Consider the following 18,807-nt stretch of genomic DNA (forward strand, 5'->3'; position numbering starts at 1 on the left):
CCTCGCTTTCAAAGGCTTAACCCTCCACTGCAGCTTTGGGCTGAGGAGTCAATGCTCAGAGCCGGCAAGGTCCCCAGGGGACCCTGGGACAGACTCTGAAACCGTCTTCAGTTCTGACGGTGGACTTCAGTCCCCGGCCTGGAATTCCTTCAGAGACTCTGTCTCTTTTCTTGGGGATGGTCCCCTTTACCCTCTCATGGCCACCAAGGTCAGGGGTTCTGCAGAGTCTGTGTTCTCGGCCCCCAAAGTCCTCTGGAGAGCCTTGGCTGGCCTTCCCTGACCCAGTTTTCCCAGCGCCCCAAAGCTACCCTCTTGAAAGGAACGTTCGCCGACAGCCTGAAGGCCAGCAGAAGGAGCATCTGCGTGCCAATTCAAAACTAGTCCTGTGTCGGGCCGGGAAGGAGTGGTTTTGGTTCCCATATACAGGCTTGAAAGACCACAGAGACACTGTGGTTTGAAATGACTTCCTTTATATTTCCTCCCAGCCGGACTCCATCCGACAATCAGAAAACAAAATGAAATATCTGCTGGATGAATGGGGTAGACAATCATTCCAGGGGTCGGATAAGCCCGTGTTCTCATCCGCTTGTTTAACCTTGGGGAAAAAAATGCTTTCTTGTTTGTGCTTTCCCCTTACTTCCCTCACTATTAAAATGCTAACCGTGCTCATACCCTGCAAGGCCCTTTAAGCTTGAGCTAAGTAAAATCTTAGTAAACTTCCGAGTAGCAAAGAAGACAGTGTTTGTAATCTGGTTTTACTACTAAAAGTATATGCATTACTATCTTTGAAAGAATTAGAATGTAATGAAGTAATCTTAACGGTCATCTGATCACACTGGTGTCCTTTATTACTCCAATGGGGAGAGAAGGGAGAAGGTGGCCCAGTGGGAGGAGGGTCAGGCTCTCCTTGGACAACTTTCCCCTCCTGACTCCCCTGTGCTCTTTGAAGCCCCCCTGCTTCCCTCCACCAGCCCCCCACATGGTGTGGTCACTGACCACTTGGTCCTTCCACTTCTGCCCAGGGACCCCTCAGGGGAGGGCACTGGTCTGACCACCTCTCTGTCCCCAGGGACTGGCACACTGCCTGGCTCGGTGGGCGCTCACCAAACATCTGCTGACTGTGCAGCATGGGTGAGGAGCCCTGGGGGGTTGGCTTGTACCATTCTCCCCGAGCAGAAGCTTTTCTATCCAACCCCTCCTGTCCCCTTGGATGTCCCCTTCCTCAACCTTGTCATCCTCCAAGATCATCCTGACAGTCACTTCCCCATCTCCATCCTAGGAGCAGACATCTCGCAGCAGCAACAAACCACTTCCTTCGCAGCCTCTGAGCCCCACCCCTGAAAAAACTTTTCCACTCCCAGGACTGCAGTGACCCCTGGGGTCCTGGCAGCCCTGTTCTCTTCCAGCTGCTCATCTGCCCCTGCAAGGGGATGTGGTCCAGCTGGTGCCCAGGCCACTGCCATGGCCAGTCTCTCCAGCCACCTACAGAGGAGTCTATGGCGGATGTGACAAACACAACATTAACTTGTGCTCTAAAAAGAGATGTCAGAGTGGTTACTGGGTTTGGGTTTTGCTTGTTTCTAGTTCTTCCCCTGGGGAGGAGGGGCATGGGAGAGGGAGCTCCTCCACCCTTCCTCCTCACGCTTCTGGACTCCAACGGGCTCTCCTACCCACACCACCTCAGTGTCCATCCAGCGTGGCCTCTCATTTCCTTCCCCTCCCCATCACCTAACCTTCACCTCCGCTCCACTTCAACAACCATGGCCACACCTGGGGGCTTGTTTTTATCTGTCCTGCATGCCTTTGAAATCCTGAATTCGCATATTTCACATTCTGACCACATCTGTCAATCTTTCCATCCTGCTATTTCCTCAGTCCTTAAACAGGGTCATGGAACCCTCCAAGACCTCTATTCTCTTGCCCCTCCATTTTCCCCTGGGCAATTGCAGTACTTCTGGCTTCTCCTCCATCCATATGCAGCCTGAACCCGATCCGTGTAGTCCAATCACCACCCTCAACCCCCTGGACTCCTGGACTTTCTGTGGCACCTCCCTACCAGCCCCCAGCCCTGCATCCCCCCACTCTGCACCTGCTCTGCCTCAGGGCCTGGGATGCTGAATATTACCAGAAGAAACAGAATAACTGTACATATTTATGTCATGATAAACATGTGCTCTGACCTCCCTGGCTCCTTACTGCTACTTGGCATTGCTTCCACACGGTCCTGGGTAGGTCACTCTCTAGGACTCTGTGAAAGTGTTCCACACCTTTACCATGCTCCGCACACTCCTCCCCCTGCTCCCAGCCCTTCATCTGGCCTCAGACTTCCCAGAGCACCATCTCTCTCCGCATTCTCCTATCTCTGGACTTACCTGGGATGAGACCTTTCCTGCCTTCTTTCCCAACTTCCCACCTTCAAGCCTGGCAGGAAGAGGAGTTCTTGCCAAGGTAAGCCTCATGCTGCCTCTAGGTCCCATACCTTCCTGCACCCTCTGGTATCTTTTGCAACCAAATCTCCAAACTCTTTCCTGTAATCTTCAGTCTCTCTGATGGAGAAGGCAAGTGAGAGGCAAGTGATAGTAAGAACACTAAAGCCCACCTCACCTGCAGTCCTCTCGGGGTGCATCCGGAGGGTGTTCATGAGTTGCGACAAGGTGCAGAGTTCTGTCCAAACCTGGCCAAGGTGCTGGCTCTCTGGTGCATCCATGAGGAGTTCTCGAAAATCTTGATACACCCTTGCCAAGCTGTAAGAAAGAGCCTCATCAATAAAGACATAGCTGTCATTTTCATCAACATCATTATCATCATCATAATACCTGTATAATTTTTTAACATACCACCTGCTTGACCTATCTATTACATTATGTATTCTCTCAATATTGCCAAGGCAAAGGAGAAAGATATTTTTACTTCCTTATACATATAAGATAACATGGGCAGTGAGAAATTTGTTGTCAAAAGTCTTCCAACTTTGCCAGGGCTGGGTCACCTCTCAACCCCATTCTCTATGTGTGTCCTGTCCCAAGAACCCTTAAATAGGATGATATTAGGAGATATTACTGGAGGCTCTTCCCAGCCAGTACCCACTTCTCTGAGACCAGCCATTCATATGAGCAGGTTCTAACAGCCATGCTTAACCTGCAAAGTCCTCTCTGCACGCATGTACACACACACCTCCACCAAGGCTGATGGACAAGGAGAATAAAGCTGGGCTAAGCAGATTTGTTCCCAGGAATTTGAATGGTACTCAGGGATGCTCTTCTGATTGCCCAAGCTGAGGGGCCATGAACTGGGCAACTAGCACCAGCCCAGGCATTGAGAAGCAGGGGATACTGGTCCATGGAGAGAGGCAAATGGAATAGAAGCCCAGAGGGAGGCAGAGAGGCTGGACCTTGTAGGCCCAGACGGGAGGGAGCAGCTCCTGACGGCTCTCCAGTTCTCCCACTCCCTGAAAACTGCCTTGCTGCTCCTGACTTTTCAAGAAGATCTAGTGTCCAAACTATATCTTTCCCTCTGAGGCTTAAACTTGTTTATGTGTTTCTGTGCCTTGCAAGCAAATGAATGTTTCACTCATAATGTGTGTGTGAAACATGAAACCCAGATTTCCTTGTTCGCATGCTGAGTACAGCTGCAGTCCGAAACCCCTTCCCTTTCCCAGCTCCCACCTCTCAATCTGTAGACACTGTCAGTGCCAGTCCCACCAAAGCTCCATACAGCCTCCGCTGAAATGCCTTCAAGTCTCCCCGATCCCATCATGGGACCCATGGGATCTCTAGGCAGGTGTTTCTTCTCAGGCACCTCAAGGAGGCTCAAGCTGAAAGTACAGATTGTAAATTAAAGCTTCCAGGTGGTGTTTGCAGCCATGGGAGCCCAGCTAAAATGCCATCTGCTGACTTTCCCAGGAAGGTGGGTGTTCTGTGTTCCCTCCTCCATCTTCCTATAATCCAGGGGTTAGCAAACAGATTATAGGCTTGTGGACCGTGCAGTCTCTGTCACAACTACTCACCTCTGCCTTTGTAGGGCAAAAGCAGTCGCAGTTTGTTCCCAGTGGGGAAGGCTACCTCTGAGTATTAAGCTGAATTACCAAATGTTCTTTTTATTTTAGTCAAAATGCAGTTTTGTCCTGGAGGAATTATATCCAGATCTCCTCTAAGGAAAGAACTGGAGTAACCAAATATCTCAGTTTCCCTCTGACTTGATGTTTATACAAGTAGGTGAAGCCTACTCCCCAACAAGCCTTTGTTGGTGAAATGCCACAAGCTGCAGCTCGAGGTCAGCCCAGTGGCTGAAGGACAATCCTGTCCTCATCCCTGAGCCTCTGTCTATAGAACATGTTACATCAACTCCCCCTACCTCCTGCTCTGAGAGGGAATTCCAAAAATAGACCCTTTTCATATGGAATTTGACCTGAATTCGATCCCAGACCAGAGGTCATTAACCTGGAGTCCACAAGTCCCCTGAAATCATATGCACAGTGTAATGTTTTGTGTGTGTGTGTGTCCATCTTTCTTGGGAGAGGGGCCATCAGTTTCCATCAGATTCTCGGAATGATCGTCAGCCCCACAGGTTAAGAACTTCTGCTCTCAAGCAGTATACTAAGATTTTGCCGACCAAGGGAACTGATGGCATTTATGACAGAGGATTTGGAAATTGTCTTTGTCTTCCAAGAAGCAAATTTCACCTTGTAAACTTGATTTCATTCACCCTCAGAAGGTTCCCTGACATTTTTCTTAGCCTTTAGATGTCCAAGAAGGCTTTTAAAGGAACAGAGATCTCTCAGAATTGATCCAGCGTGGCGAGCGATGTAAGGAAACAGAAGGGGAACTGAGTTGTTTTCATCCAGTGACTCCACCCAAGCAGGTGAATGACCTGGAGGCAGTGGACACATCTCAGCAGGGGGCTGAAGTCAGACTCCAAGTCACATCTTGGGGATGTATGGAACAAGAAATTGTGTTATGTGGTCTTAGTTTGAAGCCTTTTCCTCAAGTGCCCTGACAGCTGATAGAATGCTCCAAGGAGGAAACATGCCCTGCTCCTTTGAGTTTAAGGCTTCAGCAAGCCACAGAAACACTCATTCAGCATCACATGCTCTGTGTGCTCACACATGAACTCCAGGGCAAGATGAGAATAAAGGGTGCACAGCCTCCTCCTAGTATGGTGGGAATCTCAACACTTACATGGAGTTGTTATAGTTTGACACAATTCCAGGAGATTCTCCCGGGGTGGGACTTTGAAAACAAGGATTGTTCACATTGCAGAAAATTCCCTGGAGCCATGGCAACATTCCTGCTGAGGGCATCGCCTTGTTGGGAAAATGGCCTTTAAGACAGGAAATGAAGACAAGGAGTTAGTCATTGACGCTAAGTAGGATGCAGGCCCTAGGATCTAGAGCCTCTGCAGGAAGGACCCCTGCCCTTCTGGTGCTTTCCTTCATTCACCAACATTTAAGAAGCAGGGGCGGGACTTCCCTGGTGGCGCATAGGTTAAGAATCCACCTGCCAATGCAGGGGACATGGGTTCAATCCCTGGTCTGGGAAGATCCCACATGCCGCGGAGCAACTAAGCCCATGTGCAGCAACTACTGAGCCTGCGCTCCAGAGCCCGGGAGCCACAACTACTGAAGTCCGTGTGCCTAGAGCCCGTGCTCCGCAACAAGAGAAGCCACTGCAATCAAAAGCCCACACACCGCAACGAAGACCCACAGCAGCTAAGAATAAAATAAATAAATAAATTTGTTAAAAAAATAAAAAATAAAAAAAGAAGCAGGAGCATCTGCTGGAGACAGAGTCTCTTCTCTCAAGCTCCCAGTGTAGTGGAGAGATGGACAAATGTCGTAATAGAGGCATGGACGGAAGTGTGAAGGGGGAACAGAGGAGGACCACATCATTTTGGTGGGGGCGTGGGGAGAGGCAGAGAGATGTTAGCGCAAGAAGCCTCCGCGAGTTGCTGATGCTTGAGGAGGAGAAGAGGTCCATCTATTCCTTCCACAACTCTGTATTGAGCATCTACCCCCAAGCAGGCAAGAGGGGGCCCAGGCGCAGGTTATGGGCTCCTTGGGGGGTGAGGTAAAGAGGCAAGAGTTTGATGCGTAGAAGGCTGAGTCAGAACTTGGGGCCTGAAACTTAAAAACAAGAGGCTGAGGAGCAAGAATAGGGGACTCAGCAGCTGTGCATAACTCCTGAGGCCCTCCCATCAGCTGTCTAGAGCCAGAAGATGGCATCCTGGCCAGAACCCAGACGAAGGCTTTCTCTGAGGGGCATAGTATAAAAAAGGCACTTACAGGCTCACCTTCGGTCCCAGGACACCTCTGGAGTCCAAGAAATACTATATTATTAATATATTATTTTTTGTCCCTTCTCATTTTTCTTTAGCACCATGTCTAACATATCTCTGAACTGTCTCCAAAATATTTCAGAGAACTCATCTATAATCTTCTCCCTTTAAAGTCAGGAAGAGTTTAGGTATAGGAAAAAAACAACCAAATAAAAAATAATTACACAATTCTTCAGTAACCACATGTAAGTATTTGCATAGAATGTGTAGGATTTAAAAGTTAGTTTGCATAACGCCGATGAATCTCTGTTTTCTGAATCGTAGGCATAAAATGATGATAAGCAGATCAGATCCTGGCACCCCCAGCCCCCAAAACCTTTCTTAACAAATGGATAGGACCTCCAGGCCTGCCAAGGCTCCCCCTACCCTCACCCCCATTATGCTTACATTCATGTTGGCTGTAGAGTGGGTTGACATTCCTTAACCAGATCAGGACCAGAAATAAAGATAAAGGCCACACAAGTTCCACCACAAAGCGAATCTGGGAAAACAAAACAAAAAGAGAGAAAGACCAGTGATGCTACGAGATTACAGGAAACATACCCAAAGCAGACATACTTCACTTCAGTGTCTGTCTATGCAATAGGACTTTGGTTGTGGTATATTTACCTAAAGGACTTCCTTTTTTTAAATCCCATCTCCCATACTGCCTCTACTTTGATATATTAGACTAACAAGACTTGGTGTCCCTCTGGGTTCCATTCTGCCTCTATTTTAGAAAACTGCATTAGCACAGTACTTTCGTTAAAAGTCATCAAGATATGCGCTTCGATGTTTTTGGACGTTGCTGTGCATGTGAATGCAAATTCTGATTCTGTAAGACCCCATCAGATCTCACATGTCTAACAAGCTCACAGGTAATGCTGATACTGCAGGTAGTAAAGGTCTCCTTGTAACCTCTCCTTCTGCAGATGAGGAAACAGAGGCCCACGAAGGGCAGGTGACCTGTGCAGTGTCTCATCAGCAGTGACAGCATTGGAACCAAAATCCAGCCTCCTGTGTCCCGGCTCAGTGCTCTTCCACATTCCCCCACTCCCACACACACACCGGCCCTGTCTTCTTCTAGTGCTGCTAGACTTTGCATATGTGGTCACTGAATGAATGAATGAATGAATGAGTGAATAAAGGTGCAAATGCCTCTGTGAAATACTGTGATCCATAGCAAAGTCAAACCCAGAAATCTGGGTATACCAACGTTTTCCTTCAACAATTTCTTGTTGCTTAAACTTATACCGCCATGGGATTTTATAACACTGGAAGAGGTTGCTGGTACCAACATACAATTGAAAGTAGGTATTTAAATTTAGGTTCAATTTAGAGTTTAAAGACTCTTGGCTCCAAAGGAAGGAGAACAAGTTGGTTGCTACAGCCCACACCCTGAGGCATTGCACATGAGGGTATGGTTGGACGTGTGGGATTACTGGGGGGAGGGTGGGGGGGTATGTATTGGGGAATGTAATAGTTCTTCTACTCAACCCCCATTCCAGAGACCTTAGGAAGGAAACCCATAAGATTTAAAGGAGAATTAAGGCAGATGGCTAAGAACAGAAATTTAAGTATATATAGATCTGCTAGGGGCTATTCGCATGGTTTTAAATTTAACCCTTTGTTGTTCCTTCCAAAGAAATGTACTTAAACTCTCAGCAAAGTAGTGGACACCATAGCAGGTGCTCAATAAATCTTTGTTCCTTTTCTGTTGGTGAGGTCTGCTGGCAACTGAATTATGACAAATCATAAGTCGAAGACGGAAAAAAGATAATACATTGAAGAAAAAGCAAAACGTGTTCAGGGTAGGTGGTGATTATGCAGTTGTAACTTTTTACAAAATGTTTTATCCAAAATATGTCTAGGGAGGATGTTTTAGAGGAAAAACTCACACAAACATTATGGGAAGAAGAAAGAAGATTTTTCCTTAAGGCACATATTCTCCCCCAAAATGGCGAAACACCAGTATTGGACAAGTCCCATCCCGTGTTAAGAGGACTGACCCCAAGCATACTTGATAGCCATAGAAATGTTGGCAGTCCCCCCAGGTCATGCAAATCAAGGGAGGAAGGGTAAAGACTGTCCCCGGTGACCCTATCTCACTGTCAACAGCTTCATCCATCTTTGCTGGGTACTAGCCAGCACAGCTGTTCCCACAGCAGCGCACTTCCCCTGTTTTATCACTCATCGTACTTCAGAGTCATTACTCCTTCATGAAGGTGGACCCCTCACTAGCTATAAGCTTCCTGAGGACGGGGACCACATCTACTCTTGTCACTACACCCAACACAGGGCCAAGCTTATAATAAGTGCCCAGTAAATATTGGTGGAATGAGTGAGTCTCTGTCAAGACTGGTCTAGGAGGCTTCTCTGGAAAGCTGGAGGTGACTAGAGGCTTAGGTAAACAACCGTTTGCAGACTTAACAAACTGCTTCCCCCAGGGACATGTATGCTGGCTTCACGCCTTCCATCCCAGGTCACCCTGTCAGTGGGCAAGGTCGGGGAGCAAGTTCCACAAGATAGCAATGTGAGTGATACATGCAAGCAATGAAACCAAAACTTATTCGTGGTGTCCTCACCAAGGAAATGAGACAACCAGTCCAGATTCTACACATTTGACTCTTCCTTAAGACAACTACTTGCAAAACTGGCTTCCTACCTAGTAAGTCAGCCACCTTCCATAGAGCAATGTCTATCTGGGAATTGTCTGGTGTATGAGACACTGATGTTGATTTGGGAATGGGAAGATCTAGATTAGGAGTCACTTTGGGGCTTGCTTAATCCCCAAGTCTCAGTTTTCTCATCTGTGAAATGGGTTTTGTCCTACAGCTTATACTGAGGGTTAAGAGTGTGTCAATACCAGGGGTTCTTAGCCAACTTCACTATTAGCTGTACAACCTTGGGTAACCCATTCTACCTCTCCATGCCTCAGGGTGTCTTCTGTAAAATGGGGGTGATATCAGGACCTACCTCTCAGAGCAGCTGTGAGGATGAAATGAGTTCACTGTGTAAAACACCTAAAGCAGAGTCTGGCACATGGTAACATTCTATCAACGTGAGCCATTTATTATTGACCCTCACTTCTCCCAAGGGTCACAGGGACATTGTAGGTGACAGCACATTATAAAGTCTGAAGAGCAAGGAGTTATAATTAAAGTTATCTGCAACTCCTAGGTCTGCCCTCCACTCACATTCATGTTTCCTCCTTTTCTCCCTTTCTGGAGTCAGAACTGCTCAGTTGTCAGTTTGGAAACACGGGGCTTCCTGAGAAAACTAACCACGCACTGTCCCCTACTCCATGTGTTAGAGGACCTTGGACCATGGGAGGGTCAGCTAGCCTGTCGTAACTGTCCCATGGATAAAATTCCCAAACTTAAGCTCGTGCATCTCATCCCTCTTTGCCATGTGAGTCACGCCCTCTCTCATCTACCCACCCACTCACTCACTCACTCGTGTGCTCTTGAAGTATCTGGTCTTTGGAAGCCCACCCCGCAGGAGGCCAGATCAGAATCTCCCTCCCTCCTTCACCCTCTGCCTAGTGCTAGGGCTAGTACAGATTTGCAGGAGCGCCTCTGCACCACATCGCTGAGTTAGGGCTGCTGTCTTCTGCCTTTAGTCCCTGCCTCTCCAACGACCACCTTCGTTGACCTAGGTCTGCGGTTCTCACGCAGCTGCAGGCAGGAATCCTGTGGGGAGTTTGGGCCATGCCCCACATCAATTACACCAGGATGCCTGGCCGTGGGACATCAGCTCGGTGTCTTCTGTTTGTTTTTTAACACTTCTCAGGTAGTTCCAACGTGCAGCCGGGCCTGAGAACCACTGGCACAGGTAGTGGTTGGTAATCTTTGAAAAGCATTTTTTGAGAAGTCGGTGTTACTGCTCCAACTCTGCGAGCATTTGTTTCGGAAGGGCTGCATTTCACACTTCACTCCCTGCACAAAGACCACCGGCAATTCTTTTCTAGCCCTTCTAGCCCGGCAAGTCCTCACAACAACCTCTTCTCCCTCCCCCAGAATTGTGGACTCAGCACCCCGACCCCAGAGCGGCATCTTTGTCCTTGATGCTCAACTGTGCACGGGCATACCCTAGGGAGAAATTCCACAGTGTAATTAAAAACATGTTTTCAGAGCAGCTCTGACTCCCCACACCCCTTCTCTTTAAACATGTCTGTAACTTTAATTAAGCCCAGCCGAAGCTCAGAAGGGGCCGGTGGAAATTTTTTTTTCCAAACTGGTATTTCCTTGTTCCCTTTTTTTTTTCCCCTCCCCTCCCCCTCTCTTTACCACTCAACCTTCTTAGGGGAGGAGGGGTCACATGGAAGGGCAGAGTCGTGCTTGTTGTTTTAAATCTTGGCCAGTTAGGTTTTCTTCCCTCCTACTCTGTTTTCAATTTGAAAGCGGGTGGCCAAGTTTTGAAATGAGCTGCAGGATTCTCCCTTCTGCACCAAGAGCCCAAACAGGGTTCTTAATCTGGATGAATATGACCCAGGACCTGGGAAGGCTTGGAGCTGGCTGCCCAGCTTCTCCACACCTGCCAGGTTTTCCTCACCTAATTCTGGGCCCCAAGTCAAAGGTCACAGCGGTACCAGATGTCCAGGTCTGGGGTCCAAGAAATGATAAGCCCCGTACTCTCATGAATCCTTAGGCTTCCCCAAGTATCCTGCCCTGATACGGAAGCTGGGACTAGGGAGATGACACTAAGGGGCCCTAGACTGTGGGCTCTAAGGGGCAAGAGACACATCTAATGGTCTTTATAAACCATCCCAACACAGTGCTTGACCCATCGAAAATGTGGGCGCACATGTATTTGTCCCCACCAGTGGGAGAGGTCTTATCACTGGGAACGCATGCTCTGGGGAATGAACTCCTTGTGGAGCCTTCTCTTACTCCTGCCAACCCCAATCTCTCTTCTGAGCTCCCAGAGCTCATCCTCATCCCCCACCCCATGCTTCCTGCTACTCCACAGTTGCACATGGTTTTCAGCTCAGTAATGGTGCACAGACACCTGCTTCCACCTGGCTCTGAATTCCATGAGGGCAGGGGCTGTCTAACTCACCTGGCTATATAGGACGTAGAGGGTGACCATACAGCCCAGTTTGCTAGGTCCAGTATCAGTTTACACTTACTGTGCTGGTGCAATTATTAATTATTACTATTATTAATTATTAATAGTGCCTTTCACTTTTAAAACTACCCTGGATTGGATGATAAATTATACAGTCACCCTATCTTTGTGGTCTTCCTGACCAGCTTATTAGACGGGGCTTTATACATGGGGGCAGTGTGGGGTAACTGACATGTCTGCCTGTCCTGGAGTCCTGGATCCAGCCCCACCAGTCACTAACATCTGAAGCCTCAACGACCTCATCTGTACCCATGGCGGATAATAGTGGTAGCTCTCTCACGGAACTGAGGTGAGGGTTAAATGAGGTGATACTTAGTGCAGTGCCAGGCACTTAGTAATACTTAATAATGTCAACAGAGGAAGAAAAAAAGGGAGGGAGGAAAGCAGAGATCTGAAGACTTTCATTTATGCTCTTAGTGATAAAGAGGAGGAATGGGGAAATTTGGTATCTGGTTTTTGCTCCTGCTCTGCTCACAAGAGTAAACATCAAAAACCATGAAAGTTTGAGGAATTAAAAACCTAGGAGCTGAGTTATGGGCTGCGTGTGTTGTATTTTTCTTTCTTAGAGTCACCATTTTGTGAAGGCAGAAGCTTCCAGAAAGTTTACAGCTTCAAAAGTTTACAGAAGGAGCCACAGATCCCTATCAGAGCTTTTAGGGGCTGTGGGGATATCTCCATCATACCCAGACATCCTGGAAATTTCCAGAATGTGGGAGCAGAGGGGAAGCTAGCTGCAGGCACACCAGACAGAGACCTCAATTTCCAGGCCATCATGATGTCATCATACAAACGTCAGCCCCAACTAGGTGCTTCCTGGGAGATTCCTGCAGTCAAGGTCCTCAGCCTGAAAGGCCCCGTCTCGCTGCAGAGGGGCTGGCAATGTGCTCCCCTAGGAAGCCCACTGGAGAAGACAGAGTCCCTGAACAGGGGCCACCTACCAACACCAGCAAAAGGAAGCAGAGACTGTGAGGGCCTCCTGGGTCTGGGCCTAAGACTGGGCTCAGAGACCCCAGCAGCAGCCTCATTGCATCGCTTACTCACAGGTCTGAGGTCCACCTCTGCTAACATCTCCTCTGTGTTCTTCTCCTCTGTATTCCGCTTTCTCCCTTTGGTTCTCTCAGCTCCAGGGGTGGTAGCTGCATCCTGCAATTGCTACCTCCATGTCACCCTAGAGTTCTGTTACATCCTCAGTTACCAGCTTTGTACTAGCTAACACCTCCTTGTATTAGAGTCCCTCCGACTGGACCCTGACTGAGACACTCATCATAGGTCTTCAGATGTTCCACCTGTTGGCCCCCTTCCCTCTCTCACCTTCTTTCCAACGCCCACACAAACCCTGTCCTGCCCACACAAACCCACGCTGAATCGAGGCTTGGAACAGATCTGTCCTCTTCTTCCCTACAGCCCGTCTTCCTCCCTGTCTCCTTCCAAGCTCTCTTGCCTTGCCTGGCTCCCTCTAATCTCAACCCTGCCCACCCCTCAATCCTCCCCCCTTCATCTTCTCTCGGCTCGTTTAGTCACCTGGCATTGCCATGCCCCTGAGGCCATAGCAATGTGCATTCTTTCTTTATAGTTATATATTCACTCTTTACCCTTTCTTAGAAAAAATTTAAAAAGGCCAGTCAGATTTACATGTACACCCCTGGGATCCTCTGATCTCCTGTGGCTCTTGCCTGTTCTCAGGGGATATTTGGCCTATGTTCCTTTCTCTTGTTCTTGGTCTCAAAACATATTTTGGGTTCTCACAGCCAGACTTGAAGTGAGTAGGATCTGTGTCTTTTAAGTCCCTGGTCCAGCCCAGTCCCATGTGTGCTCACTGGAAGTCTCAGTAAACGTCTGTGGTTGTTGATAAGATATCTCATTGAATCTAAGACACCATCAATTGCTAGATGCACTGTTATTTTTTGCACACTAAGAAAAGAACGTGTCACTTGATTGTGAGCTGCAGTCCAATTTCAGAAATGTGAAAAACCAGTGTGCTTTGTAGAACCAATGAAACACAGTATCATTGGATTGGAAAGCTCTTAGAGAGCATGGTTTTCCTTTGCACCTGATCTTCAGGACTTAGGGCTCTTCCTGCCGCACAGGATGGCTGCACAAGGGCATGTGGACAGAGGAGCAGGTTTAAAAACCAGGGGCAGGGGAGGGATGGGCAGGCAGTGGGTTCCTGCTCAGGGCAGGCAAAAGCAAACTTTATCATATGGCTGTGCTGGGCTGTAGGTGGAAGGCAGCTACCTCAGGACAGAGAAGCACATCTTCCTGTGAAGGACACTTGTCAGAGAGGCTCACAGAGGAGCCAGACAGTTACCTGATGCTTCAGTGATAAATGGCAACCAGCCCATTGGCTACTCACTTTACCCACTCCCACCCCACCCACTCTCTCCACTGTCTATTTGCTCCACACCTCCTCACTTTGAGACCACAAGCTGCACCTGTTACCTTTTGCCTTTTCCGCAGGGTCCAGTTCTTCCAGAGCAGAAGCTTGATCTGTCTGGCAAAGCCCATGCTGTTGACCACGGAAGACCGGGAGACCACTCCTAGCCCTCTGTCTAGGGCTGGGGCTCACAGGCAGCAACAGGCATACATGGCGACCACAGCACCTCCAGCTCAGGCTGCTGTGTCCTTCTCTGGCTGATTAAAGGCTAGTTTCTTCCTTCAGAGCATAATCCCTTTTAATTACACGTAATCCCTTTGTGGAGGAAAACAGGCTGACACTCCGTTGGCACCTTTTTAGGAAGACAGGAGTGGCTGAGCACTAAGTGAACTGAAGTGGGGCCATTTCGTGGGAAACCAAAACCCTCAGGCTCCCTCCCCCATCAAAGGGGTTTCTGGGGTTCCTGAAGGGGATGCTTTGGGAATCTTCGACCTTTCAGTTTGGGACAAAATCTCTGTGCATAAATATAGTGCGGGCCATGTCCTCTGAAATAGCCTGCCCTGAGCCAGCACCCAGGGATTGACATCTATTTTAAAGCCCAACTAGCCCACATGCCAGATGTGAAGTCATCCCTCCCTTTTTTTAACCCTTTATCTTGCTCTGTAGTGACTTTAGGCCAGCTATTTGCAGGCGTCTCTGAGCTTAGTGGATGGTAAAGGATTTTTCTCTCTTGGGCTGAAATTGATCAACTAGTCATGGCTACCTGGAGCTGTGTTGGAAAAGTTGCTGGAACCCTCCACGCTCAGCAGAACAGGGCCTGTGACTGACCAGCCATGTCTAACGCAGTCCAGGCTTGAGGACTGGCAGCGGGTGGGTCAGCCACTGTCATTCCAGCTCGCAGTGGATGGACTTGTCATTTGGAGGTGGATCCGTGATCCCAAAGGGCATCACAAACAGAAGACTTCCTGCTACTTCACCACTAGGAACTTTTAGTCTCCACCTCTTCAAATCTTAGAAGTTGATTCTCTTTGAAAGACTCTAGACCCTTGAGACCTTGATAGGGTGGAGGGAGAGTCATGCAGTAGGAATGGATGCTGACTTCATGGAGTTTGTGACCTGGTTGTACACATGAGACATGAACTTGGATAAGTTAAGGAGTGTGATGGAATCCATGAGAGCATACGGGCTATGTATGGCTTCCAAGAGGAGGAGGATGGTTTCTGCTTAGGATATCAAAAAGGCTTCTTGGAAGTGGTGGCATTAAAGCTAGGCTTTGATGAATTACAAAATAACATTTTATAGCATTTTTATGGTTTACAGACCACTTTTGCATATGTTATCTCATTATATCCTTACTACAATTTTGTGAGGTAGGCATTTACTCTGTTTTACAGGCAAGGAACCTGAAGTCTAGTGGGGTTAAATACGTTGCTCAGGGTGACACATGACAACGTTGGGTTCCTAAACAAGTCATTTAACCCCCCTGCAAAGATAGGGAGGCAGGAATAGCTTATCCTGCCCAGGGAAACACCAAGAAGTAAAGCAGGCTGGAGTGGAGGGTATGGATGGAGGAGTGCTGAAAGACTAGGCTAGAAAGGGAGCCAGGGACCAGACTGATGAATTGATGATTATTATTGACTCAACTAAGATTTCCTGAGCACCTATGAAGTGATCTCTGAGTGGCCCACAGGTGCAGGGCACACCCAAACAGGAGCGGGCTCTGGGCAGAATCGCTAAGACACTGTTGCATGCTACAGAATATGGATTTTATCATGCAGGAGGCTATTGCAGATTTTAATCCAGTGGCTGCCAAGAGTGGTAAATTCACTCTGGCAGTGGAGTGGGGGTGGGGTGGGGAGCAGAGGCCTGAGCAAAGGCAGTAAGAGGGAAGGGACTGGAGACACAGCAGGCTGGTGGCTTATTGGAAGTGGGTGATGAAGAGGAGGGAGAAGTCAGTTAGAATGACTGGGGTTTAGGGCTTGGCTGGCTGGATAGTGAGGTGGTGGTGCCCATAACTGAGAGGAAAATGCCAGAGAAGGGGCCAGGGGATTAGGAAGAAGTGGGAGAGAAGATGGGCTTGGATTTGATATATCGATTTTGAGGTCCCTATGACGACATCTAAGTGGAGATATTCAGCAGGCAGTTCTGGGATGGAAACATAGATTTGGGAATCATCAGCATATAAGCAGAAGATTAAGCCCTGGGAGTGATTAAGTAGATTCCCAGGGAGGATAAAGTTGGAGAGTATGTGGGATTGCTCTGGGGAGCTACAGCTGGTGAAGAAATATGCCTCCTTCCAAATTCCCAAAGGGAAGAAAAAAAGTGGTGGTCATCAGACATCAGCTTTGTAAATTGTGTCCTGTCATAGTATAAAAATATTCTATTTTTCTTTGAGTTACAATAGAAAAAGTTAAACTATGAGCACTTTGTTCAATTCAACTGATGATACTCCAATGGCATTATTCCTACCTAACTGATGTTCTTGCCTGCACAAATGCTTTTTTGATGTAGACCCTCTTTTTATCGTGGCAAAATATACATGACATAAAATTTACCGTTTTAACCATTTTTAAGTGTATAGTTCAGTAGTGCCAAGTACATTTACATTGTCGTACAACCATTACTACTATCCATTTCCAGAAATTTTTCATCTTACCAAACTGAAATTCTATACCCATTAAACAATAACCCTATTCCCTCCTCCTCCTGCCAAGCACCATTCTACTTTCTGTGTCTATGAATCTGACTACTGTAGGTACCCACATAAATCAAATATGATGTTCTTTTTGTGTCTGGCTTATTTCATTTAGCGTAATCTTCAAGGTTCATCCATGTTGTAGCATATGTTAGAATTCCTTCCCTTTTCAAGGCTAAATAATATTCATTGTCTATATATACCACATTTTGCTTACCCATTCATTGATCCCTAGTTATCTGCACTGTTTCCATATTTTGGCTATTGTGAATAATATTGCTATGAACATAGGTGCACAAATATCTGTTCAAGTCTCTGCTTTCAATTTTTTTGGGGGGGGGGGTAAGTACCCAGAAGTGGAATTGCTGGATCAAATGGTAAATATATATTTAATTTTCGTAAGAACGACTGTTTTCCGTAACAGCTGAATCATTTTACATTCCATCTGTAGTGCACAAGGGTTCCAATTTCTCCATATCCTCACCAACACTTGTTATTTTCTGTTTTGTTTTGTTTTGTTTTATAATAGCCATCCTAGCAGGTATGAAATGGTATCTTACGGTTTCGACTTGCATTTTCCTAATGACTGGTGACGCTGAGGCTCTTTAAATATTATAACTACACTTAGATGTGATCTCCACCCCACCCTCACCACCACCGCTCCCCCCAGGTAACTACAGTTTTTTAAAAATTATGTCAAAATAAAAGGCTGTGTTCTTAGTTTTCTCAGATACCTCTGAGAATATGCCTAGTCAAGAATGGTGCTAAAAACTTCGTATTTTATTCTTATAATTATCACAAATAACACTAATTGATTGGGGTAAATCTAGAAGTGACATAAATGTAAGGAATGCAGTGGTTTCAGGCTAGGACCCTACATGTGGATTGGGAATTGTGCATGGTTTGGGAATTGTGAAGTTAACATATCAACCCATATTTACCTTCAGAAGTACAAAAATTTAAGACAATTGATGAAGTTTTAAAGATTTCCTCGCTCCTATTTCTGAAGGTTGAAATGCAGTGTTATCAAGAAAGAGACATTCTGGGAGTTCCTGGCGGTCCAGTGGTTAGGACTCGGTGCTTTCACTGCCATGGCCGGGGTTCAACCCCTTCCCACAAGCTGCGTGGCATGGCCAAAAGAAAAAAAGAGAGACATTCTGTTATTTGTACCAATTATTCTGCAAAAATTCAGCAGCAGAGAAAAATAATTTATAATTTTAAAAAGTTTCTATTTGGAAAAAATACTCTGAAAAATATATAAGTTAAATGGGTTAGAATCACTGTAATTTTGGAGTGGAGATAAATTTGATAATGAACTAATACCAACAGATAGCCATAGTTCATTTCAAACAAGCTGAAGAAAGTAAAATGTTCCCTGAACACATCACTGAAAATATATTTCTTTGAAAACGGTGATTATAGGTAGGGTGGGAAGCATTGCGAATCTATGTCATAAGCATAAAGACAGTTTTGAGACATCACAATGTAAGATAAAGGGAAAATATCTTGATTTCTAACTTTGAGTTCATTCCTACCAAATTTAAAACTAAATCATTGGCAGTTAAATCCTCAAACTCCTTCGATCATAATGAAAAACATAAATATTGCCTCAGTGTACTCAATAATATTTGATAATAGTGAAATAAGTGAGTATCAGTTTATGTAATTTTCTCCGAAAAAAATATCGAAACCTGGGTAGGAGCTGCCAACAGATTGGCTGCCTAACTCACAAAGAATTTGTTCTCTTCTGGGGGTGGCCCCAACGCCAAGGGAAGGGTCTACAGTAGACTAGTAAATGCTGCGGGTCCCTGGCCATAGCTGACTAGTCATGTGTGGTTTCCTGACCTTAGCTGGGCCAGTCAGAGCCTAGTCACAGAATATTTTATTGTGGACCTGAGAGAAGCTTGAGTTCAGCATTACAGAAGTACAGAAGCTGCTGGAGAAATCAGAGGCCATGCTGGGTCACTAGGTTCAGTTTGTAGTTTGTGCAGGAGAAGAGTGGAGTGGCTGAAATCTCGCTTACTTTTGCTGACCAAACCTTGGGCCTTGGTATAGAGGTGCATCCAAGAAAAAGGAGTGTTTTTTTTTCAATTCACAAAGATGCCTCTGCTCACCAAACTATGCAACTGTGAAGCTGCCTCCGCCTTCTAATTTGCACAAAAGTGCCATAGGACGGGCAGTGGACCCAAGGCTGTGTACCCCACCGCTGAGAGAAATCTGATCCACCGCTTAGAGAAATCTAAGAGGGAATGAAGGGAATGCACAGGAGAGGCCAAGGCAGAGAGCATGAGTCCCA

General features: G+C 46.8%; 1 protein-coding gene across 3 annotated transcripts in view; it reads right to left on the reverse strand.

Annotated features, from left to right (window-relative positions):
- Positions 1-13,953, reverse strand: part of ABCA4 (ATP binding cassette subfamily A member 4) — a 126,012-nt gene extending 112,059 nt beyond the window's left edge. For 2 of the 3 annotated variants that reach the window (XM_036830186.1, XM_036830196.1), the window contains exons 1-4: positions 13,882-13,947; positions 6,721-6,814; positions 5,178-5,319; positions 2,605-2,744 (exon numbers count right to left, since the gene is read on the reverse strand). In XM_036830186.1, coding sequence (XP_036686081.1) covers positions 2,605-2,744; positions 5,178-5,319; positions 6,721-6,814; positions 13,882-13,947 — 442 coding nt within the window. Of the gene's footprint in view, positions 1-2,604; positions 2,745-5,177; positions 5,320-6,720; positions 6,815-13,881 lie in introns of all 3 variants that reach the window. The other variant, XM_036830204.1, reaches the window with a different exon arrangement.
- Between the last annotated feature and the right edge of the window lie 4,854 nt (positions 13,954-18,807).

Source organism: Balaenoptera musculus, chromosome 1, assembly GCF_009873245.2.
Source record: "Balaenoptera musculus isolate JJ_BM4_2016_0621 chromosome 1, mBalMus1.pri.v3, whole genome shotgun sequence".
Taxonomy (NCBI): Eukaryota; Metazoa; Chordata; class Mammalia; order Artiodactyla; family Balaenopteridae; genus Balaenoptera; species Balaenoptera musculus.